At 61.1% G+C, this 23,073-nt stretch overlaps 1 protein-coding gene across 2 annotated transcripts in view; it reads left to right on the plus strand.

The window, feature by feature from the left end:
- SLX9 (SLX9 ribosome biogenesis factor) overlaps positions 1–19,695 on the plus strand; it is a 29,035-nt gene extending 9,340 nt beyond the window's left edge. The window contains exons 3-6 of one of the 2 annotated variants that reach the window (XM_082655524.1): positions 5,248–5,316; positions 13,182–13,317; positions 18,263–18,331; positions 19,361–19,695. In XM_082655524.1, coding sequence (XP_082511650.1) covers positions 5,248–5,316; positions 13,182–13,317; positions 18,263–18,331; positions 19,361–19,484 — 398 coding nt within the window. In that variant the 3' untranslated portion in view covers positions 19,485–19,695. The remainder of the gene's footprint in view (positions 1–5,247; positions 5,317–13,181; positions 13,318–18,262; positions 18,332–19,360) is intronic. The other variant, XM_082655525.1, reaches the window with a different exon arrangement.
- Positions 19,696–23,073: the final 3,378 nt, after the last annotated feature.

Consider the following 23,073-nt stretch of genomic DNA (forward strand, 5'->3'; position numbering starts at 1 on the left):
CAGGAAGGTCAAGGCGTGGAGGGAGCTGCTGCTCCGTGGAGACCCACTTTGGCCACGGGTGGTTCACTCTCCCCTTGGCCTCCCTGGCCTCTTGAGGCCACTGAGGGGAGTCCTGGAGGTCTCCGGTGGGCAGCGGCATTTGCGGGTCTGGGGGCTGGAGGATGCCTTCCTGGTCTTGGCCGTGGTGCGTGGTGCCCGCCGTCCTCTGTGGCCGCAGGCTCTGAGCACCCCGCGTGCTGCCCGGGCGCTTGCTTCCTGACCGTGGGGGGAGGCCCTGGGAGGGGTGCCCACTGTCTCCAGGGCCACCTTGACTAGCGGGGCCTGAGCTCTGTGTGCTCGACCAGAGGATGGAAGGCATGCATGGGCCCCTGCTCTGGGCCTGCTGGCAGCTGGGGGACAGGAAGGGCCCCACTACTGGGCTCTTCTCACTTTGCTCTGTCTGCGTTGAGCCCGTTCTTTTGGACAGACGGAAGCAGGGAAGGGCACAGAGGAGCCTGCCTGCTGGGTTTGGAGAGCGAAGGGTTGGGGCCCTCGGGCCGCTCCTCCTGCTTGCAGGACCGGGTGTTTCCCAGCGCCTTCTTCCCAGCTCTGGACGGGCTCTCGGCTGGTGGGAAGTGCAGGGGATTTGGCCGCAGCGTGGCCTTGTGAGGAGGCGTGTGTGGATGGGCCCAAGGTGCCGAGGAGCTGGGTGCACAGGGACCCCAGTGTCCCGCAGCGTGCCCTGCACCCCAGTTCTTGTGCTGTTTTGTTGCAGGGCCCAGCAGGAAGGGCAGGTCAGAGTCGTGGGGGTGGAGGTGGACGGTCACTCGGCTTATGGCGCACAGCACAGGACACAGGTGGTCAGAGAGGAGAGGTGCCGGACCACTGCCGGAGTCTTCGGGCAGGAGGCGGCATCTTAGCCGGCAGCAGGTCCCCGCGGCTGAGCAGGGGGGCCTCGGGCAGCGCCTCTGGAACAGCTCTCGGTAGCGTGGAGTCGGTTCCACTTGCTGGGCTCAGGGGTCTCTTCAAGGAACAGTGTTTGTCCCAGGAAGGGGGTCTAGCTTTATCAGTTGTTTCTTCCGTTTCAGTGACGTATGTGCCCCGTCAAACTTCTCATCTAAGGTAATGCTCTCAGTTCATCACTAAGACGCTCGCGGTCCTGCAGCGGACGTTTCAGAACAGCTGACACGGAGGTCCACATTGGCCACTGTGGCTCCATTTTGAACCATCTAACGTGTCTTCACAGCTCACGTGTGTGTCACATGGGATGAGTAGGAATTATAACACAAAAGAAATCACATCATAGCACTCGCCCTCCGCCCGCTGCCCCACTTCCCATGCTGGGCTGAACAGTGAGAACCCCCATGCCCGTCCCACCAGTGCCAGTGCAGGGGTGGCTGAATTCTTTTTTTTGGGGGGGGGTACGTGGGCCCCTCACCGCCGCGGCCCCTCCCGCTGTGGAGCACAGGACCCGGATGCGCAGGCCCAGCGGCCATGGCCCACGGGGGCAGCCGCTCCGCGGCATGTGGGATCTTCCCGGACAGGGGCACGAGCCTGCGTGCCCTGCATCGGCAGGCGGACTCTCAAGCACTGCGCCCCCAGGAAGTCTGGGGCGGCTGAATTCTTGCGTCGGGGGAGGCCAGGTGGCCTTAGGAGGTGTCTTCGTGGGCAAAAGCGAAGTCCACGTAGCGTGGTGAACGTTTGCTAAGTGCCCATGCCCGCTGGGCTATTGGGCTCAGGGTGGGCGATGGGAGTGGCCCAGCAGCCCCCTGTGTCCCTGCCAGTGGCTGGAGCGTCCCTTCGGACAAGGGGTCTCCCTGCCCAGCTCCAGGGCCTCTCTCGGCGCTTCCCTCTCGGAGCCTCAGCCTGGGCCTCTGCTCCCGGTGTTACCATCCCCCCTCTGTGGCACCCCAGTGGCCTGGCTGTAGAGTGGGGTGTGGTCCTCCTCCCACTGACAGGTGGGACCTTGGGCCCTCAGTCCCGCAGAGTAGCTGCCTGGCCCACCCTGGTGGTCCCCCTTCATTCTTCTGAGGGCAGACACGAGTGAACACTGGCCCGCCTGAGTCTACCCTGGGCACTGGCCAGCGACAGCATGACAGGTGGGGCCTGTACCCTGCCGTGGCTCACACTGACCCTCAGAGCTGTGACACGGTAGGTGTGTTGTGTACCCCTGCCCCAGCTGTGCTGTGCTGCTGGCGTTCGGGTCATGGGTGCAGGAGGCCTCAGGTGGGCCAGGGTCCAGACCCTGGGAGCGCTTGCGTGCGGCGCTGGCAGGGCGGGCGCTCTACCGGCCTGTGCTCCGCGGTAGCTCTGGGCTCCTGTGTGAGCTCCTGGCTCCACGGCAGCTGAGCCAGTGCCTGGGTGGATGCCGAGTCGTCCACACTGAATGGCCACGGGGCCCCTCCTTGCAGTGCAGCACGCCGCTGGCGGAAACTTGGAAGTTAGGGACCAGCCTCCTGCTAACATTACTTCTGTAAAATACAACATTTCATAGTTGAAAAAGCAGGATGTGCACGTTGTAGAAGAGAGAGAAGCGACATTACAAGTGAAAGCTCTGCCGGTGTCCGCACGTGGACTGTGTGTCTGTGACCCATCCCGGTGCGCAGGTGCTCCCTGACCTGGGGGCGCTGATGCCGCCCGGGAAGGGGCCGCAGGCTGCTCCTTGTCTAGACAGGCCCCCTCACGTGGGCAGCTCAGCGAAGCTGGGGCCCCGCTGGGGGGACGTTGGCCCGCTGTTAGCCCTGGTTGTCTCCCACGAGGTGCACGGAGGGCCTCTGTCCTGTGCTCCACACACTGGCCAGGAGGCCCTCCTGGCCACTAGGAGGGACAGAGGCCCCCCCGAGCCGCCTGCGTGGGGGTGGCGATTTCTGGAGCTGTGTTCTCAGGTCGGTGAGGCCAGGCCTGGTCACCGGCAGGTGCTCCTCCCCTGTCACCAGGTGGGGTGGCCTGAGCACCTGCTCTGTCCTCTCCTCTCCTGCCATTCCAGAACCTTCCTCTGAGTGGGGACACTGGTCTTTGGCCTGTCCCGGGCTGAGTCCGAGGGGGCTTGGTGCTGGGATGGAGAGAAGTGATACGCAGGCTTCAGGAGGGAGCGGACGGGACAGGCTGGACGTGGTGCCGCTTCCTCCTTGGTGCTGGCCAGCGTCCCCCTGAGTGTGCCCCGTCCAGCCTGGATGGCCCGTTCTCACGGGGTGTGTCTGTAATCGAGCGGGACCCACTGGGGCCGTGGGGGTGGGCAGGCCCCGCGCGCCCTCTGCCGTGGCTGCTTTCTGAAGCGCCCAGAGCATATTTCCTGAGCTTTTCAGGTACTAAAAACCACCACTAAGAGGAAGAAATTACCTACTTGATGACCCTGAGCACGTAGCCCCCGACCTCCTGGTGCCACATGTTAACCAGCCTGTTACCTCACCATCACCAGTCAGAGAGCTGTGCACGAGCTGATCACGTACCCTGCCACGCGCCTCTGTCACGGGGCCTTTAAGGATGCTTTGCTGAAGCCTTTCAGGCAGTTTGGGGTCTTTGAGCACAAACCACCCGTCTCCTCGCTTGGCCCAGCAAAACACTTTTCTCTGCTCCAAGCTCTGACGTTTCAGTTGTTTGGCCTCCCTGTGTGTCGGGCGCTTGCACTCGGTGCATGGCAGCATGTCCGCAGGCGGGACCCTTCCACAGGGCTGGCTCAGACACCTGGGGACTCACCTGTGCCTGCTGTCCCAGAGTCCGGAGGGTGGGCGCTGGCCCATCTGGGGTTGGCTTGAAGTGCCAGGGTCAGGACACTCGAGGGCTCTTCACAGGGCCCTCTCTCCTGTGAGTCTGAAAACTTCCATTAAAGCCACTGTGGAGCCAGGCCCTCCTCCTTTGGCTGGACATCCGTGTCCTTCCACAGCCCTGGAGATGTCCAGAGACAGGATAGAGCACCGCCCCGGGCAGCCGTGCTGCCCTCACGCAGCCCCGACCGCAGCCCTGGGGACGTGGTGGCCCTGCCCAGATACCGCCGCCTTCTTAAGGCTGGTCCGCCTGGCGCCTCACTGTCCCATTGAAGGGCTTTGCCAGCCTTGGGGGTTGGGCTCGTTGGGCGTTTGGAGCCTCCAGATGCCCTCGGGGTCCCTGGTGGGATGCTGAGGTGCCCTGGCCCCGCAGTGCCCGTTCCCGCTTGTTCCCTCCCGTGCCCCTGGGGGCAGCGTCTGTTGGCCGCCCTGGGCCGGAGGCTCCCCGGTACTCGGGCTTGCAGCCTCCGCGAGACTGAAGCTTCCCCAGTCCCCTGGGCCTCACAGGGTCAGCGTGCCGGGTCCCATTTCCTGGGCTGCTGGGCAGGGGTCCTGGGTGGCGCGGGGAGGGTCCCGACCAGCGTGCCAGCCTGCCGCTCGTTCAGATGCCGCATGCGCTTACGGTTCTGTCAGTCTCTGCGGGTCGTAGGCTCTTTTTTCTTTTGAAATTATTTCAGAATCAGGAGCAAGGCAGAGAGGACTTCTCCCTGGATCTCTGAGGGCGTGTGCGAGGCTCCCGTGTGAGGCGCCTCTGCTGCCTCCTGCCGCTGCTGCCCTTGCTAAGGCTCCTGCCCCAGACATGCTGCCCTCACCCCACTGGCGGTTGGGCCCCGCGCCAGCCCGGGGACATCCCCTCCCTCACCCACAGTCCCACGGCCGCTGACGCCTGCAGGGCGCCTGCCATGCCGCCCCTCCCTCCCGTCACCCTCCTGCACACCCGCCCGCATCCCGCCGACCTGGCACAGGGTGACTGACGGCCCTGCGCCTCCCCTTCCTGCTGGGCTGAGAGGTCGGGGTGAGTGGGGAGGAAAGCAGGCCAGCTCCAGGCACGGCCGCAGCGTGTGGGATCTGACTCTTGGGAAAGGGGTTAGATCCCCGTGGGAGTCACGGGTTACGGGCGTTTACAGGGGATCCTGAACTGACAAGTCCAGCTGACCGGGGCGCCGCCCTGACGGAGCTCGTCTCTGCGCTGTTTCTCCTTAGACGCCATGGGTGTGTTGTACCAGCTCGGGAATCTGCGGGACAGTCGGATCCTGTACAGAATGCGCCCCGGGTGGAACGTGGCCTGGGCTTAAGCCGCGTTACCTCTGGGGAAACCAGCTGAGGCTCAGTGAGCGGGGCAGCCTGGAGTCGCTCTGCCTGGTGTGCTGCGGCCCTGCCTGGGGGGCCTGGTGTCCCGCAGCCGGGGCCAGGCGTGGTGGCCGGGCACCCTGAATAGCTACACCTGTGTGCACACCTTGGGCTCCTGGCTTTGTCCTGCTCACCCTGTGTTCTCTGTCCGCAGGTGCCAAGGCCAAGGCTGTTTTGCCCAAGAAGGAGAAGCTGAAGCTGAGGCGCGAGAGGTGGCTGCAGAGTAAGCTCCCCCGTCCCTAGCGGGGCCCTGTCCCTGGTGGGGCCCTGTCCCTGGCGGGGCCTTATCCCTGGTGGGGCCTTATCCCTGGCGGGGCCCTGTCCCTGGCGGGGCCCTGTCCCTGGTGGGGCCCTGTCCCTGGCGGGGGCCTTATCCCTGGTGGGGCCCTGTCCCTGGCGGGGCCCTGTCCCTGGTGGGGCCTTGTCCCTGGCGGGGCCCTGTCCCTGGCGGGGCCCTGTCCCTGGCGGGGGCCTTATCCCTGGCGGGGCCCTGTCCCTGGCGGGGCCCTGTCCCTGGTGGGGCCTTATCCCTGGTGGGGCCTTGTCCCTGGTGGGGCCCTGTCCCTGGCGGGGCCCTGTCCCTGGTGGGGCCTTATCCCTGGCGGGGCCCTGTCCCTGGCGGGGCCCTGTCCCTGGCGGGGCCCTGTCCCTGGTGGGGCCTTATCCCTGGCGGGGCCCTGTCCCTGGCGGGGCCCTGTCCCTGGCGGGGGCCTTATCCCTGGCGGGGCCCTGTCCCTGGCGGGGCCCTGTCACTGGCGGGGCCCTGTCCCTGGTGGGGCCTTATCCCTGGTGGGGCCTTGTCCCTGGTGGGGCCTTGTCCCTGGTGGGGCCTTATCCCTGGTGGGGCCTTACCCCTGGCGGGGCCCTGTCCCTGGCGGGGCCCTGTCCCTGGCGGGGCCCTGTCCCTGGCGGGGCCTTATCCCTGGCGGGGCCTTATCCCTGGCGGGGTCTTATCCCTGGCGGGGTCCTGTCCCTGGCGGGGCCTTATCCCTGGTGGGGCCTTGTCCCTGGTGGGCCTGTCCCTGGCGGGGCCTTATCCCTGGCCTTATCCCTGGCGGGGTCTTATCCCTGGCGGGGTCCTGTCCCTGGCGGGGCCTTATCCCTGGTGGGGCCTTGTCCCTGGTGGGCCTTATCCCTGGTGGGGCCCTGTCCCTGGCGGGGCCCTGTCCCTGGCGGGGCCTTATCCCTGGTCGGCCTTATCCCTGGTGGGGCCTTGTCCCTGGTGGGGCCCTGTCCCTGGTGGGGCCTTGTCCCGGGCTGGCTCGGAGCCCGCTTTGGGTGGTCTGGGGCCCTGGAGGAGGGGGCCTGCGATGTGACAAGTAGGCGGCCCCGTTGGGGGGAGGGGCTGGCCCTGTCACCTGTACAAGTGTCCATAAGGTCTTGCCTCAATCCCAACCTCCCCCACCGGGAACGTCGCAGGAAGCTGCTTCTCCCGTGGAAAGCATTGCAAAGGGAGTGCGTGCGGGTCGGGTGTTTTATGATACCTACGAAATTTCCCACTTTCTGGTTCTGCGGGTGTCCCTCCAGGCCCTCTTCCGGGCGTGTGACAGTACAGGGTCCCCAGCAGAGGCGGCTCTTCACCCACCTGGTGGGGTCGGGGACCCCGGGCCTCCGCTCTGCGGGGGTTGGTGGCTCCCTCCTTTCCGAGCACCTGTCTGTGGGGTGGATTTCTTCTTATTAATTTTGCTTGGAAAAGATACTTATATTTCTTGATGCTGAATATCTGCTGAATTTTTCTGAAGATTTTCTTGTGAAGATTGTTTTGAAATTTTTTTCTTACAGTTGTCTTTTTAGTGTTTTGTTGACTTTTAAAATTAATTTGAAATGGTTTTTTCTTTATGTTCTCACACAGAACATGATTTGCATTATTTTTTAAATTTATTTATTTATTTATTTTGCGGTACGCGGGCCTCTCACTGTTGTGGCCTCTCCCGTTGCTGAGCACAGGCTCCAGACGCGCAGGCTCAGTGGCCATGGCTCACGGGCCTAGCCGCTCCGCGGCATGTGGGATCTTCCCGGACCGGGGCACGAACCCGTGTCCCCTGCATCGGCAGGCGGGCTCTCAACCACTGCGCCACCAGGGAAGCCCTCTGCATTATTTTTTCCTTGATGGTTTTAAAGAAACTGTATGCTTTTAATTTTTTAGAGAAATTTATCAGTTTCTTCCACAATTGTTGATTTTAAGTTTTCTTTCACATTTTGGATGTTTCTTAAGGAAATGATTCATTCATCCATCTTCTTTTTCACAGTCCCTAGCATGGAGTTGTGCAAAATATTCTTTGTAAAATGGATTTGGAAAAGTTAATAGGCCGGGAGCACTGGGGCCCTGAACGTTCCTGGGCTACAATTTTTTTTTTTTCGCGGTACGCAGGCCTCTCACTGTTGTGGCCTCTCCTGTTGTGGAGCACAGGCTCCGGACGCGCAGGCTCAGTGGCCATGGCTCACAGGCCCAGCTGCTCCGCGGCATGTGGGATCTTCCCGGACCAGGGCATGAACCCATGTCCCCCGTATCGGCAGGTGGACTCTCAACCACTGCGCCACCAGGGAAGCCCATGGGCTACAATTTTTTGAAGACGTTTAAGTTTTCTTCCATGATGGTTGGTCTTTTTCTAACTACTTAAGTTAGTCTTGGTCACTCATTTTCCTATAAAAACATCTAATCTAATCAGATTTCAACATTTATTAGCAGAGTTGTTGGCTTCTCATTATTTAATATCCTGTTTATCATTCTTTATTTGTATCCCCTTCTCTAATTTCTGGTTAATTTTGTCTCTTCCATGCCAAGAGTTCTTGTATTTAGTTGTCACTTCTACTCTTCTGTTTTCTAAATTGTTAGTTTCTATTGTTTTAGTACCCCATTCTTGGTTTCTTTAGGTTTGTTTTAGTGGCGTATTTATTTTTGTATGTTTTGTTTAGGAATGGAAGGCTGTATGTCAGCCTTTGAATATAGCTTTAGCTACATCTCCGAAGTTGATTTTACTTAGCATTTCATTACGAAAAGTTTCGTACGGAAAAGTAGGAAGAATTTTACAGTGGGCGTCCTTATGCCCACCATCCACGTTTTACAGTGAGCACCTCACTTCTTTATCACATGTCTGTTCATCTGTCTATCCAAACACCAACCCATGTTTTAGCTACGTGTTCCAAAGTCAGTTACAGACTTCAGCACGCTTTCTCCCAAATAATTCCACTGGAGTTCAATATTTGCTTATGGTTCTTTTTAGTTTTTATTTTGCGGTAAAGTTTACACGCAGTGAAATGCAGATCTTAAGTGTGCTGTTCAGTGATTTGTGACAAATGCCTACACCTGTACAACCAGAATCCCTTTCAAGGCGCAGACCATCACCATCACCCAGAAATGCCCCGCGCCCCTCCCCAGTCCCGACCGCCCCCGAGGTAGCCGCCATCTGGTCTTTTCCAGGTCAGAGTTTAGGTTTTACTGCTCTGGACATCGTACAAAAGGAGTCATGTAGGATGTGCTCTTTCTGTGTCTGGGTTCTGCTCAGCTTGGCATTGGGCTCGTCCGTGCTTCGTGTAGCCGTAGTCTGCACCCTTCTGTTGCTGAGAAGTGTTTCTTTATGTGGACGTACCGTTTGGTGTCCACTTTCCTATGGATGGACACCTGGTCTGTTTTCTCTTTTTAGCTGTTGTGAATAAGGCTGCTATGCACATTCTCTACAAGTCTTTTTGTGGACATATGTTTTCATTTCTCTTGGGTAAATACTTGGAATGGAATGCTGGGTCATAGGGCAGGTGTATGTTTAGTTTTATAAGCAACCGCCAGACGTCTCTCTGCTGTGGCTGTACGTTTACGCCCCCAGCAACGTGGGAGAGTTGTGGCTGCTCCGCGGCTGTGCCGGCACGTCTGTGCCTGCAGTCCTAGCTGCTGAGCGTGAGGTGCCCGTTGTCATGGTGGATGGGCATTTTCACGTGCTGCTGCCCATTGGGGCGCCTTCTGAGGCCCAGGGTCTGTTTCACGAGGCTCTTGCTGGGCTCTTTATTGGTGAGCTCAAGGAGTTCCTCCGTCCTGGAGACCAGTCTTGTCAGGTGTGTTTTGCAAATAATTTTCTCCCAGACTGGGACTTGCCTATTTAATTTCTTAACAGTTTTTTTTTTAATGAACAGAAGTTTAATTTTGAGGAGGCTGATTTGTCTTTTTTCCTTACGGGGCTAGTGTGCATCTTGTTTAAGAAAATGGCCCAGTCCCAAGTCAGGCGGATAAATCCTACTCTTCTAAAAACTTTGCGGTTTTGGCTTTTTCGTTTAGGTTTGTAATCCATCTTGAATTAATGTTTGTCTGTGGTGTGAAGTCCTGGTTCAGGTTCTTCTTTTTTTTTTTTTTTTTTTTCCAGTTCCAGCACAATTTGTTGTAAAGACTTTTCTTTCCTCATCAGTTTTGTGTCTTTGTGAAAAGTCAGATAGCCTCTCAGTACCAGGCTGTCTCAATTGTGCAGCTGTGAAGCAGGTCTTGGCGTCAGATAAGGGAAGTCCCAGGTCCTCTGTTTCAAGACTGCTTTGGGTGGTCCAGGTTCATAGCCTTTCCATATGAATTTTATCACAGGCTTGTCAATGTCTTGAACGTCACCACCACCAACACAACCTATGATAGCAATGACAGGGATTGCTCTGAGTCTATAGGTCAGTTCAGGAGAATGGCCATTTTAACAGTATTGGGTCTTCATCCATGAGCGTGGTGTCTCCCCTTTTATTTACGTTCTCCTTAGTTTCTGTCGTCAGTGTTCGTGGTTCTCAGGGCAGAGGTCTTAGGTTTGTGGGGTTTGGATAAGCTCATTGCTGTTTGACAGTTTTTGAAGCTGTTATAAATGAAATTCACAAAAGCTTCATTTTCCGGTTTTCTGCTATTTATTATATTATTAATTAATTACTTACGAATGATTATTAATCTTGTATCCTCTGGCCTTGCTAAAATTGTGTTAGTTCTGGTAGTTATCCTGGAGATTCCTTAGAATTTTCTGTATAAATGATCATGCTACTAAAATAGAGACAGTTTTACAACTTTCTTTTCAAACTCTGTTTTATGTCGTCTTCTCATCGTACTGCAGTGGCCGGAACCTTTGCAGTGTTGCTAGAAGGGGTGAGAATTGGTCCCAGTCTCCACGGGCTGAGGACTGGGCCGTGGTCAGTGTCCTGTGAGCCAGCGTTGCTCAGGGTCAGTAACCCCAGGCCGTGACGGTGCATAAGGCTAGTGGTCCTCATGCAAGCTCTGTTTCGGGCCCTGTTTATAAGGAACTTCCCTTCGGTTTCTTACAGGTTAGCAGATGTGGGCCAGGAAGCAAGGAGAAAATGACCAGGATGGCTGGGCCTTCAGGGATCTGGCCTGCCCTCCTGGGCAGCATGTAGAAACACAGGTTTCAGCCCATAAAAATTTCCCACACGTGTTCAGCATCCCACACGCCAGTGAAATTGTCTCATTTGTAGTATTCAGTTCTTGCATAGGTAATTTTTAGGAGTAGCGGGAGGGAGGGACCGCCCCCCACTTTACCCAGGATGGCTGGTCACAAAGCCTGCTCTTCGAGTTCCCACCTCCCTGACGCCTCCTTGTCGGAATTTCCCTCGTTTCATAATTTGCTCTAATATCCAGTAGGCCAGCTCTCTTGTTTCTCGTTCTTTTTCAAAAATGTTTTGGCTATTCTTACACATTTAGTGTTTTTAAAAAATAAGGTTTGGGATTAGATCCCAGGTTCAGTTACAGGCCCTGTTGGAGTTGGAGCTGCGTCAGACCTGAGGCCGGTGTGGGAGCTGCGCTCGCGCCCTCCCTGGGCTCGCAGCCGCCCGGCCAGGTTGGCGGGGGTGTCCGCCATCCCTTCTGTGGCCTGCTTCATCAGAGAGTCTGCCTGATGTACACAAGATGTGGAATTTCTGGTAGATGATCTCTCTCAAATTAAGGAAGTTCCTTCTGTTCTTGGTTTCACTGTAACCTTTACCCTGAGTGGACAGTGAATTCTGTCAGACTCTTCGGGCGCTTCTGTGGTGACTGTAGTCCCTCCCTTTGAAGCAGCAACTGCAGCGGCCACCCGGCACGTGTCCCTGTGCTGTGCTGTCCTTGCGCGTGCTTCGGATGCGTCCTAGGTGGACCCCGCGCGCTTTGAACCTAAAAGACTCTGGCTCTGACTTGCTGGCGTTCGCCTCCGTCCTCCTGTGAGCTGGGCCTGCTTTGCCTGGTCCCCCAGCTTGGGCGCCGGGCCGGCACCCTGTCCCTTCCCCTGCCTGAACCCCCCCGACTCCCCGCTACTGCCTCGGCCCTCCTGGGAGCCAGGGCTCTGGGAAGAGTCACCCGGCTTGATGAGGTACTGAGTAGATGGTTTATCCTGTCAGCATGGAGAGTACTGAATTGTCACCCTATACATCCTAACATCCCTGGCATGGAGGGGTGGCCCGGGGCCCAGGGCAGGAGGACCCGGGAGGACGGGCGGTCTTCGTCCCCAGAGCTCAGCTCTTTGGGGTGAGTTGAGGGTCCCCTGGACTCTCCCAGTCTGGGTGCAACTGGGGGGGGTGTGTCCCTGACTTGGCTTGTCCGGGTGCCTTTCCGAGCTTCTCTGGGCGGCGCGGGCCTTCGAGGGTGGACTCCGAGCTTGGGGACGAGCTGCTCCTGCCAGGCCTCCCACGCACCTTGTTTCCAGAAAGTGTTCTCTTTTGGAAATGCCTGTTAAGGGTCGCTACACATCCCTCACTTCTCATACACCTCCTGGGGCTTGGGTGGACCGGGGCCAAGCCGAGTGCACGCGTGTTCTTTGTACTAATAATCGGTGGGCTGTCCTGAGTCTGTCCTCACTCGTGGGGCCCCCGTCCAGGTCCCCGTCCTCCTGGCCTGCCCCGTGCCTGGTGTCATCACCGCCCTTCTGGGTGCCGTGCCCGCCTCCATCGCCTCCTGCACCTGCCCCGAGGGGTGGCCGGGCGGCCACAGCGCCTGAAGGACCGGCTGCAGACTCGCAGCCCCTCGGGAGGGAGACGCCCCGCGCCGGGCCACCTGGGCCGTGGCTGGCGCTTCTCTGCTGGCGTCTCCAGGCCTCTGTCGGCTGGGCTGTGCGTCTGTCGGCTGCTTGTCAGGAAGGTGCTCTCAGTTCCCTTTTTAGATGTGATTCAGAGTCTGCAGCCTGGCTATTTATAGCCCGATAAACCTCGTGCAGTTGGGAGGCAGGAGAGCCTCTCAGGCTCCAGTCTGATTGTCCCAAATCTATCACATCAGAGCCTCGTTTCCAAGCTTTTTAGTAGCAGAGCCTTTTTTTTTTTTTTTTTTTAAGGAATCTAACGCAGAACAATCAGCAAATCAATTGTCGCAGATTCAGGCAGTTTCCCTGGAGCAAGGTCTGCACACAGTGCAGTGAGCTGGTGTTTGCCACGAGCCACACTGGGGAAATCATGCCTTTGAGTACGTGTTTTATTAGCAATTTTGAAATACATACATTTTAAAATGAAAGTCAGATCCTGAGGCCACGTCCCCGTCCAGGCCCTGCCGAACCCCTTCTCTGTAGAGGCCGCAGCCCTGCCGGCCGGCACAGCCTCACCCCGGTGGCTCGTCCGTGCCCTGCCCTCTGCTCGGCACCCTGGGCCCCCGGGCCGCGCCGCCCCCTCCCCAGGGTCTGTCCCAGTGCCCCCCCCCACCAGTGCAGGAGCCCCCTCGAGACCCCGCGGTGCATGTTTCCTCTCGCTTTGGACCTGGCCACTCGCACCCTGTTGCCTTGTTGGGGACCCTCCTGCCTGCTGACGTCTCCCGTGGGGACCTCTTTTTCCCTCCTGGGCGTGTCCCTAGGAGGCACAAGGGAAGCAGAGCGGGAGGGGCCGGCTGCTCTGCCTGTGCGGCCCCTCCCTCCGCCTGCCCCGCTCCCGCAGCTGGCGGCCTTCCCAGGGGCCGCTCCCCGCCTGAGCCCATCTCCTCATCAGCCTGTAATTCGACAGCCACCTCTGGGATTAAGGGCAGCAGACCGCTGGCAGCCAGCCCGCCCCCGGGGTCCAGACCGAGCTCGGGCTCTGTGGGCTGGGAGTCGGGACCCTCTGTCGCTGAGGGCGGCGGCCGGGCGCTTGTCCTCCTGGGTCCCCTCTCGCTGACGCCTTATCCCCCTTCCTCAGAGATCGAAGCCACACGGCTGGCGGAGCAGGAGCGCAAGGCAGAGCAGAGGCGCAGGGCCACGGTGGTGGTAGGGGACCTGCAGCCCCTGCGAGACGCCCTGCCCGAGCTGCTGGAGCTGCAGATGGGTGGCCAGCGGTGAGTGTCCTGGCCACGGGGCCGCTGCCTTGTCCAGGGCGGGAGGACGAGCAGGTGGGTGGCTGGGCTGGGCACTGACCCCGGAGAGGCCCGTCTGGACTTGGACACCCTTGTCCCAGGCCCAGCCGTGAGCCAGGGGCCCTGGGGCCTCCTCGGGGGCGGGAGCCCGGTGGCACGTGGGCAGCACTGTTGCTCTCCCGCCGCGTGGCCAGAGCCGCTCAGCCGGGCCGCCGCCGGGCTCCGTGCTCTCCTGCTTGTCTCCCGGCAGCCGCAGCTGCTGCCTTTGCTGCCTCCCTCCCAGGACCTGCCGTCCTCTTGGGGCCCTTCCTGCCTCCCTGAGTCCTGTGTGCTTTAGGAGAGCACGTCCCTCTGCTGTGCCCGGGCTGCCGTTTGCGAGCAAGGGTGAGGCCGCCTGGCCTGGCTGGGAGGCGCCAGCGCAGGTGTGACCACGACCTCAGCTTTAGGACAAACGGGCAGCAATTGGAGGGCCTTTCTGTTCTGTCACAGTTGCTGGACCACCGTCGTTTACTGTGTTGTCTCTCATTTTGCCTTTTTGAAATAATTCTTTCTCCTACCGAATTCCCCTCTGAGGAGGAAGGATCCGGGGTTGGCAGGGGACACGCCCAGGGCCCCTTGGCTGCAGAGCCAGATGGTTGGTCCAGGCCGGTTCCAGGATGGAATCGCCCAGAACATCAGGTCCAGACAAGGAGTGGCCACCAGAGCTGAGATTTGGCGACAGAACCAGAACCCAAAATGCACATTCCATTCCTGGTTCTTGAACAAAAATGTGACCCGGTCAAGCATCCTCTCTCTCCCTGCTTTTAGTTTTCTCATCTGAAAAATGTGCTCGGGGCTCCCCGAGGGGAGAGAGCTGTGTAAACACCGCGGCCAGCAGCCCGAGGAGGGCTGCGTGGGGCTGCGGGGGCCCAGCTGCTCTCCCAGCCCCAGCCTCCGGTCGACCGGGGTCACCGTTTCCCCGTCTAGTGCCTCTTGGCACTGGGGAGCTGTTCGTTTAAGTAAACATTATTTTAGGGCAGTTTGAATGTAAATAGAAAAATGACGGAGATAACACGGACAGTTCCAGTGCGACTTGCACGCGGCTTCCTTTCTGTGACGTCTTACATCAGCGTGTGCGTTTGTCACAATTAAGGAACCAACACTGATTTATAAATAATAAGCTTAAAATAATAATTGACTAAAAGCTCACAGTTTATTCACACTTCCTCAGTTTTCCTTGGTGTTCTTCTGCTGTCCCAGGACTGCATCCAGGACCCCACATGGCATGCAGTCATTGTGTCCCCTCAGAGCTCCTCTGGGCTGTGACAGTCTCTCAGACCTTCTTGTCTTTTTTTTTTTAAATAAATAAATTTATTTATTTATGGCCGTGTTGGGTCTTGCTGTGCGGGCTTTCTCTAGCTGCGGTGTGTGGGCTTCTTATTGCGGTGGCTTCTCTTGTTGTGGAGCACGGGCTCTAGGCATATGGGCTTCAGTAGTTGTAGCACGTGGGCTCAGTAGTTGCGGTGCACTGGCTTAGTTGCTCCGCGGCATGTGGGATCTTCCCACAGCAGGGCTCGAACCCATGTCCCCTGCATTGACAGGCGGATTCTTAACCACTGTGCCACATGGGAAGTCCCAACCTTCTTGTCTTTAATGACCTTGACAGTTTTGAGGACCAGTCAGGCATTTTTCAGGATGTCCCTCAGTGAAGACCACAGAGGGGAAGGGCCCGGCTCATCACGTCCCCTCCGGGGTGCGTGCTGTCACGTAACCCGCACCGTGGACGCTGACCTTGGTCACCTGGCGCAGGTGTGTCTGTCAGGTCTCTCCGCTGTGCAGCTGCTCCCCCCTTCCCCACTGTCCTCTGGAAGGAGGTCGCCGTGCACACTGTCACGTAACCTGCACCGTGGACGCTGACCTTGGTCACCTGGCGCAGGTGTGTCTGTCAGGTCTCTCCGCTGTGCAGCTGCTCCCCCCTTCCCCACTGTCCTCTGGAAGGAGGTCGCCGTGCACACCCCGCACCAAAGGGGGGGACGCTCCCCTCGCCTCCCCGAGGACGGAGTGTCTGCAGAACCACGTGGATTCTCCCGCAGAGCAGATCCCCTCTTCCCCCGTTGCCTTATCAATCACTCATTTACGTCCCTTTGGACCCGTGGGTATTTATCTTATACTTCGGGCCATGATCCAATACGACTTTGTTCTGTTGCTGAACCGGCTCCAGCTCTGGTCCCTGGCAGCTCCGTCGGTTGGCTCCGCTGTCCCCGCGACACACCCATCCGCGGAGGCTGTGGTGTTTTGTTTCCGAGCACTTTCCTCCCTCTCTGGCACGAGGTGCTCCAGGCTCATCCCGGGCATTTCCTGCTCCTGTCCGAGAGTCGGCGTTTCTCCAGGGAGCCCGGCTCCCTTCCGTTGGAAGTGGTGTGAGAAACCAAGGTCTGGGCGCTGGTGTGCCGACCGCGGCTGCGGTGTGCTTCTTCTAGGCCCTCTCAGCTGACAGCAGGGACATGCGTGTGTGTCCTGACCCAGGTGTGTTCCTGTGAAATTCGGGGAACAGTCTGAGTCCATCCTCACTTCTCATGCCGACCACAAGTCTGGGGTCCCCAAGATCACTCTTAGGTTTGATGATTCTCACAAAGGCCACTACACTCAGTTACAGTTTATTACGGAGAAGGAATACAGGTTAAAATCAGCAGGGGAGGAGACCGTGGGAGGGCCCGGGAGTGTTCCAGCCTTCCCTCCCTGTGCGGGCAGCACAGAGGTCTTGCCCAGGACGTGCAGGGACCCCCACCTGTCGCCACCCCTGGGGGGGCACGGGCGAGCAGGCCGGCATTGTTTGCCTGTGGTCCCTTCACTCCATTCCTGTGGCCTTCTGGCCAAGTGACACCTGGCTGGGAGCCCCCAGCCCCATTCACAAGGTTGGGGTCCCCATGTCATTAACCCTCAGTCTTTCAGCTCCTAGAGCAGACCCAGCCCTGGGATGTTTGCTGCACAAAGTGTTTGGCCTCTTCTGTGTCTTCACAAGGGCAGGGTTTCCTGGAGCTGAGAGAAGGCGGTGCCCTTCAGGGCAGCTCACGCCAGGGGTGCCTGTTACAAGCAGCAGGTTACACGAATGGCCCAGCTGACAGGTGACTTCAGGACGTGCCCCCAGGCATCCGAGTTGGGTGGAATGTGTTGGGGGCAGCCTTGTGCCTGGGAACCCAGATCCCGAGTGCAAGGCCTCCGTCCCCAGTTGCCATCTGGGACACCCTGACTGAGGCCCTGGGCTGCTCCCAGCCTGTCCCAAACCTGGGTGGCCCTGCAGGGTGGTGGGGGGAGAGTCCGAGGCTCTGAGTGGGCCCAGCGGGTCCAGGTGTTCCCCACACTCCGGGTGGGCGCTGCCCAGCACGGACGGGGCACCAAGGCCCCCTGGAGAGCCCGTGGGGCCCCTGAGGCCAGAGCCAGTGAGTGGGCAGTGCCGCTGCCAATGGGCCGGGCTCATCAGGGAAGATTAGACTCCCCAGGACATCGGTCCTCCGCGGCCCGAAGGTCGTAGCGGACGAAGGTGGAGGGCCTCACGCGTGGAGCCTGGACCTGACGTCAGCAGGGCTCACTCGGCCCCTGGGACCTCTGGGGTTCGTCCGCTGGTATTGGTTTTAGGCCCCCGTCCCCTTGGGCTGGGTGTGATACATGGGCTCCTTCACGTCGGAGGGGGAGGGGCAGGGAGTGGCACAAGAGCCTCAAAGCTGGGAGCCACCTGGGCGCACCTGGGCGCTCAGTGCCGGCCGAAGAGAGCCTGTCAGGAACGCACTGGCCTGTCCTACAGTTGGGGAAACAGGCTTCGAGGTGGGGCAGCTTCCCTGAGGTTCCTCCCAGGGCAACCAGGGCTGGGGTCCTCTTCCAGCCCAGGCACCTCTGTGGACACTTGGGCGGCGGGCAGTGTGCTCCGAGCTGCAGTTGGTCCTGGAAGGAAGGTCTCTACCCCTGTCCACCCAACTCGGCCGTGCGGCCAGAGCCAGGCCTGGCCGCCGTAAGAGAGCTGGGGCCCTCCCCGGGGGGACTTCAGAGCGGGCGGGCAGGACCGGGGCTGGCGTCGGGTGTGAAAGCCCTTGCCCGGGCCGCTGGGGTGAGTGCTGGGGGTCAGTTCCTTTCAAGCCCGCGGCCTCGGGGAATCCACCCCGCCTGCATCTGTCCACAGTGGAAAATACCACTGGGGAGGGTCCTGCCTCCCCTTGTGAGTGGCCTGACAGGCCCTGGGCGTGCCCTGAGGCTCGGGTGAGGGTCCTGCCCTTCCTTGCCCCCCAACCGTGCCCCCACTGCACTGTGCTTGGCCGCACCTGGCCCCTGGCCCCGAGGGAACTCCTGGGTGTGTGTTCACACCTTGGTGCCCTCGGCTGTGGGAAGCCTTTTTACCTTGTGCTAGACGGGGGTGGAGGCCCAAGGCCTCCTGATGCCCCAGCGCGTGGCTGCCTCCTGGGCGTGCTGGGTGGGGGAAGGGAGCCCGGACCCACCGGATCGGCAAGGGTGGGGCCTCCCGGGAGCTCTGGGTGGTCGGTGGGGGACTGCTTCCGGGTGGACACAGAGGGTGTCAGCGGTCGGACGAACAGGGCCGCAGTGTCCTGGGACCGAGGCTGGCCTGGAGTGGGACGGAGCGCCCCCAGAGTGGCCGGGCCCCGGGGAGCGGAGACAGGAAACGCCTTTCATTCATAACTTACGAAGAAACTTGAACACACGATGAGGGCTCCCGGTCTGGAGGCTAAATTTAGGTGTCGACCCAGGATTTCCTGGTTTTCTGGGCTCTCCCGCCCCTGCCGGGTCCCTCCTGCCGTGTGGCGCCGTGCGGCCGCACGTGCCCCCAGGCCCCCAGGGAGGAGAGCCCTGTGTGCACCATGGACCGTGGCCTTAGTCAGGTGCTCTGCCGGAGGTTCCCGGTGGGCGCGTGCTCTCCTGACTGTCTTCTCTGTGTCCCCAGCAGAGCGGCCATCAGGCCCCGGGCAGCCCAGCTGAGCCGGATGAGCGCAGCGCAGAGGTTCCAGCTCCTGTGAGTACGGCCCCGCCTCTGCACAGCCCACCCCCGGGACTGTCAGGCGTCGGTCCGCGTCCCCTAACCCCGGTCCCTCGGGTGCTGGGGACAGCTCAGCCAGGGCCAGCTCTGGGCCCAGCCTGACTCCAGGGGCCAGGAAGCCCCTTCCCCCAGGGCAGTGAGGGGAGCAGCTGCTGGCTCTTGGGGGGCCGCTTCGGGCCCCAAAACCCAGGCCTCTTGCGTGTGTGGACATGTGGCCGGGCAGTCAGTCATCCGGTGGAGTCCAGAGCCTCCCCGTTGGCAGCAAGGAAAGCTGGGGCCCAGTGTGGTTTGGCCTTGCCCTTGGTCACACACCCGTGGGGGCCGAGCACGGCTGGGCCCTCCACCCCATCTTGCCCGCCCAAGGCCAGGGCCGTCCCCACCATGGTGCCACGACGGGCTCGTGTGGGCTTGTGCTGGAGCTGCTGCCCTGCGGTTCTGGCCAGGCCCCTGTGGCCATGCTGGGCTGTGGGCCCGTGCAGCTCCAGACGGGGGCCGGCTGGCTGTCGGGACAGGCACAGAGTGGCAGCCCCGCAGTGGACTCTGCTGTGGAGGGGCGGGCCCACTGCAGCATCCCCATCGCCATGGCCGCCGTGGGGCCCGGAGCTCCTGTGCCCGGTTCCTGCTGGAGGTGCCGCTTACGTGAGGCCTCGTGTGTGCAGGGCACCTGCCACCTGCTGCCTTTGATAGCCACTCCCCATCACAGTCGGGGATGAGGGGCCTTTGTGACCACGAGGAGGCCCCCGGCAGCCACTCCCGTCCTGCCCAAAGCCCCTGTTGGGCCTCAGACCCCCCTGGGCCCGCCCTCCCCGCCCAGACGCTCCAAGCAGAGCTTCCCAGCGCACAGCCTTCTTCACTCCCCACCCCTCATCCTGGTCCTGGACCACCCTTCGCCGGTGTCCCTGCGGGCTGGCCGAGCCGAGGCTGGTCCTGGGGGTGCTGACGGCTCATCCCCAGCCCCCCACTGCGGGCATGGGGTTTGCTGACCTCTGCTCTCCATTCTTTCAGTGAGGAGGAAAGGACGCGTTTTCGGGAGCTGCTGGCCAGCCCGGCCTACAGAGCCAGCCCCCTGCAGGCCATCGGGCGGCAGCTGGCCCAGCAGATGCGGCTGGAGGGCAGTGGGCAGTCCTGACGCAGCGCGGGGTGTGCCTGAGCTCCGGGGACGCCCACGAGGAGGTGCCCAGGGGGCCAACTCTGCCATTGTCGCCCTGCTCCACCAGCCCCTAAGCGACGGGGCTGCTGTCCTCGGCACAGGCGGGTCTACTGAAGTGAGACAGGCAGTTGACGTGGTAGTGTTGTGACTACCCATTTATTTTTGCAATAAAAAAGGTGCTGGAAGAATCCAGGATGTCCGTGGAGCTCGGTGCCGGCCACCCAGGAGATGGTGCGGCCACTCGGCGGGCATTCTTCACGCTTTTGTCTTGTCTGAGTTTGTCAACAGTGACTGCACGTTGTGTATTATTTTAAGAGAAAAACCTTCTAGCTTCCTGGTGCTCCAGTGGCTCCAGGCTGACCATGGCTGGGCGTGGCTCTGCCCCCTTCTCCAGATGCCCTCGGTCAGGGCCCCCAACCTCTGCCCGGACGCCAGGAGCTTCCCCTCCGCTGTGCTGGGGGGGTGGGGGGAGGGAGGACGGGGGCGCGGTGCCAGACTTGTGCCGCTGTCCACCGCGGCGGACTCGGGCCTCGCCCGGAAAGTGGCCTGAGAAGTTGCGAGCGTGTGGGGACGCCGCCTCCCCGACATCAGGGAGGCGCAGGTGGGTGGTGAAGGCAGGCGGGCGGGTGGGAGAGACCTCGCCAGCCTGGGAGCCTGCTGGCTGCGGTCTCGGAGCTGGGGGGACTTCCACGTTCACAGCCCTGCCTGTGGTTTTAATCTTTGCAGAATGAACTTGGACTATCTGGTAATAAAATTAAATGACAAACGGTTTCATGGTTTTTGTGTGCATTTTAAATGCACACAGCAGGAGAAGGCTCGCAGGGCTTGTGGGCCTGGGTTGTGGTTCCCGCTCGGCAGGGCCTTGGAGGGGCTCTGGGCCGGGCCTGTGGGAGGGAGTGGGGGGCTGGAGGAGGAGCCCCCGAGGGGCCGCGGGGGAGGCAGAGTGTCCGGACCAGGGGTGTCATCCGGCGGCCGGAGCAGCAGGTGCCAGGCTCAGGAAGCCAGGGGCTGTGCGGGAGGGTCGAGCACCGCCCTCTGGGGAAGCGGGTGGGGCGGGGTCCCCAGGGAAGAGGTGACATTGGTACACACACAGCAGGGGGTGCCAGCTGCTTGCCTGGAGGCTGGGGGGCAGGATGGGAGCAGCTGGGAGAGGGGACTTGAGGCTGGGGGCAGCAGGGCCCTGGGAGAGGGAGGACGTGGGTGGTGGTGTTCTGGGTAGAGGGTCAGGGTCGCTCTGGGGCCCCCAGCAAATCCCTCCTCTGCCGCCGTGCTGGGCGGGGTTCAGGGCGGGCCAGGGGAGGAAGGGCCCAGCGGGTGGGAGGTGGAAGGCCTAGGAGCCCTGGGGACTGGAGGGTGGCTTGCGTGGGGGCCACGCCCTCGGACGTCGGGGTTATCAATAGAGGACCCTGCGCGTCTGCTCCTGGCTTTGTCCAGAGGGTCCCGCGTGGGGTTCCCCGTGGCCGCCCACCTGCACCGAGTCGTCGGCGGGCCCGACCCTCGTTGGGTGTCACCAGGTTTGTCTTGAGTGGGCATCCGCTGGGTGGGGCAGGGAGGGGGGCAAGGCCCAGACGCGCTGCCTCTGGCGTGTTGCTCACGCGGCGATAGCGCTGGTGACGCATCCTGGCCGAGGCCGCGGTCCTGAGAGGCCTTCAGGGTTCCCAGGGTCGGGAGGGCGGGGCAGGCGGGGCTGCACGGCAGCGGCTTCCACGCCTGTGGTGCCTCCTCTACAGCGGTTCACATGACGTAGGTTGAAGGGTGAGGACAGGCGTGTTCCTGACGTCGGCTGTGCTTCTTGAGCCTGCCTCAAGGTTAAGAAAGCGTTACTTTTGAGATTCTGGGAGAAAGTCTGTGATTACTTGCATTGATGTTTCTTCTGGTGCCACAGAGGCTGCTGGTTGTAGGGCCTCCTGCTGGGCCTGGAGCCTTGTCTCTCCTGTCCCCCTGGTCCCGCCCCCTGAAGAGGTCCTGGGACCTTCTCTCCAAAGGGAAACTGAGGCCTGGAGATGGGGAGCCTCCCCACAGCTGGCGCTGGGCTCTCGGGAACCCAGAGCTTCTGGCTGCCCCGTGACCTCGCCCTCAATTCAGGCCAGCAGCAGGCGAGCCACAGCGCAGGGCTCGGGTGCCCCGGGAGGAACGGGCCCCGGGACGCCGCCCCTGCAGCGCCCTCCTCCTGCCTCGGCATCTGGTTTTCAGCACAGCGGTAGTTACTCCCAAGTCAGCGTCTCTCCTGGGTTGGGAGCAGAGTCTAATCACTAGCGATGTTTAATTAGAGAACCAGGCGCAGGTCGGCCCTCTGGCTGCAGGGCTCCTGCGGGGACGAGCGGGCCAGCCCTCCCTCTGCCTCCCTGATGTGCCCTCGTCCCCGTCCCCTGGCAGGGCCCACCTGCAGCTCTGTCTCATTCAGCCAACCCTCTCTGGCCTAATCTGTGGCCGGCCCGAGTCACCCCACCAGAGGGAGAGGAGACCCCTCCACACGGGGAGCTGTGTCCCCTAGGGCAGGAACAACTGTCCTGTAGCCCAGTCCGGGCTTGCCTGGGGCCCACTGGAGGAGGAGGAAGGGGGACGGTGGCAGGTGTGAGCAACGGGTACATCAGCTCCGTGCCAGCTGAACTCACACCCCAAGGGCAGACGGGCCCCTCCTGGCTCTGCATCTGCATGGATGGGGTCCTGGAGGCGTCAGGCTGGGTGGCAGCCCGCAAGGGCGGTTTGCACTGGCCCCCGGATGACCGCAGAGCAGGCTGGGTATGCTGTCTGGCTGAGGCCCAGGGGGAGGAGACGGGTGCCGTGGTCATCTGCCAGTCCCTACCACAGGCTGCTCGCTCGTGACAGGAAACCCAGGTCATCGTGGCCGATTGTTTAACATGCGGGAGAGTTGTCCCTTCACGGCGAGCATCTGGGAGCGGGCAGTCCAGGTCTTCAGAGTGCCATCAGCAGCCCAGGCTCCACTGTCTCTCCTCATCTTTGTGCTAAAACAGCTGCCAGCGCCCCACCTATCACATCACATTCCAGCCGGGGGAGGTGGGGGGGCGGAGGGCAGACAGCAAGAGGGACGGGGAAACCTGCCCTGCCCCCATTGTAAGTCCTCCTCAGAGGCCCACCCAGGGATGTCCAGCCCCAGCTCATTGGCCAGGGCTGGGTTACGTCCCCCCCCCAGGTTCCAGGGAGGCTGGGCAGGCAGGGCCGGCCCCTGCTGTGGAGAGCAGGCCTCCTGCCCTCTGGCCCTTGGGGCGGCCGCCAGTCCCTGACCACGTGCCCCTGCCTTTGGCCTCAGCGCCAAACCCTGCAGCCTCTCTGGGGGATTTGTCACCAGCGTCCGGGAGGGAAGTTCCCATCCCAGGGGTGGTGATGGCCCGGCACGGGACTGCACGGGAGCGCTTGTGTGGAAGTGCCCACTCCACAGCCCAGGCTGGACGAGGCAGGGTGCCCATGGTGTCCCCTCCAGGCCCGGGAGGGGTCCCCAGAGCGGAGGTGGCATCCCACCAAGAAGCAGCTCTCAGGAGGGGGCCGTCCCAGGGCTGTGGCCCAGGCTGCTCTGGGGGCACATGGCGGGTTGGGGGCCAGGCCAGCC

The sequence above is a fragment of the Grampus griseus genome (genome assembly GCF_964374135.1).
Source record: "Grampus griseus genome assembly, chromosome: 5".
Classification (NCBI taxonomy): domain Eukaryota; kingdom Metazoa; phylum Chordata; class Mammalia; order Artiodactyla; family Delphinidae; genus Grampus; species Grampus griseus.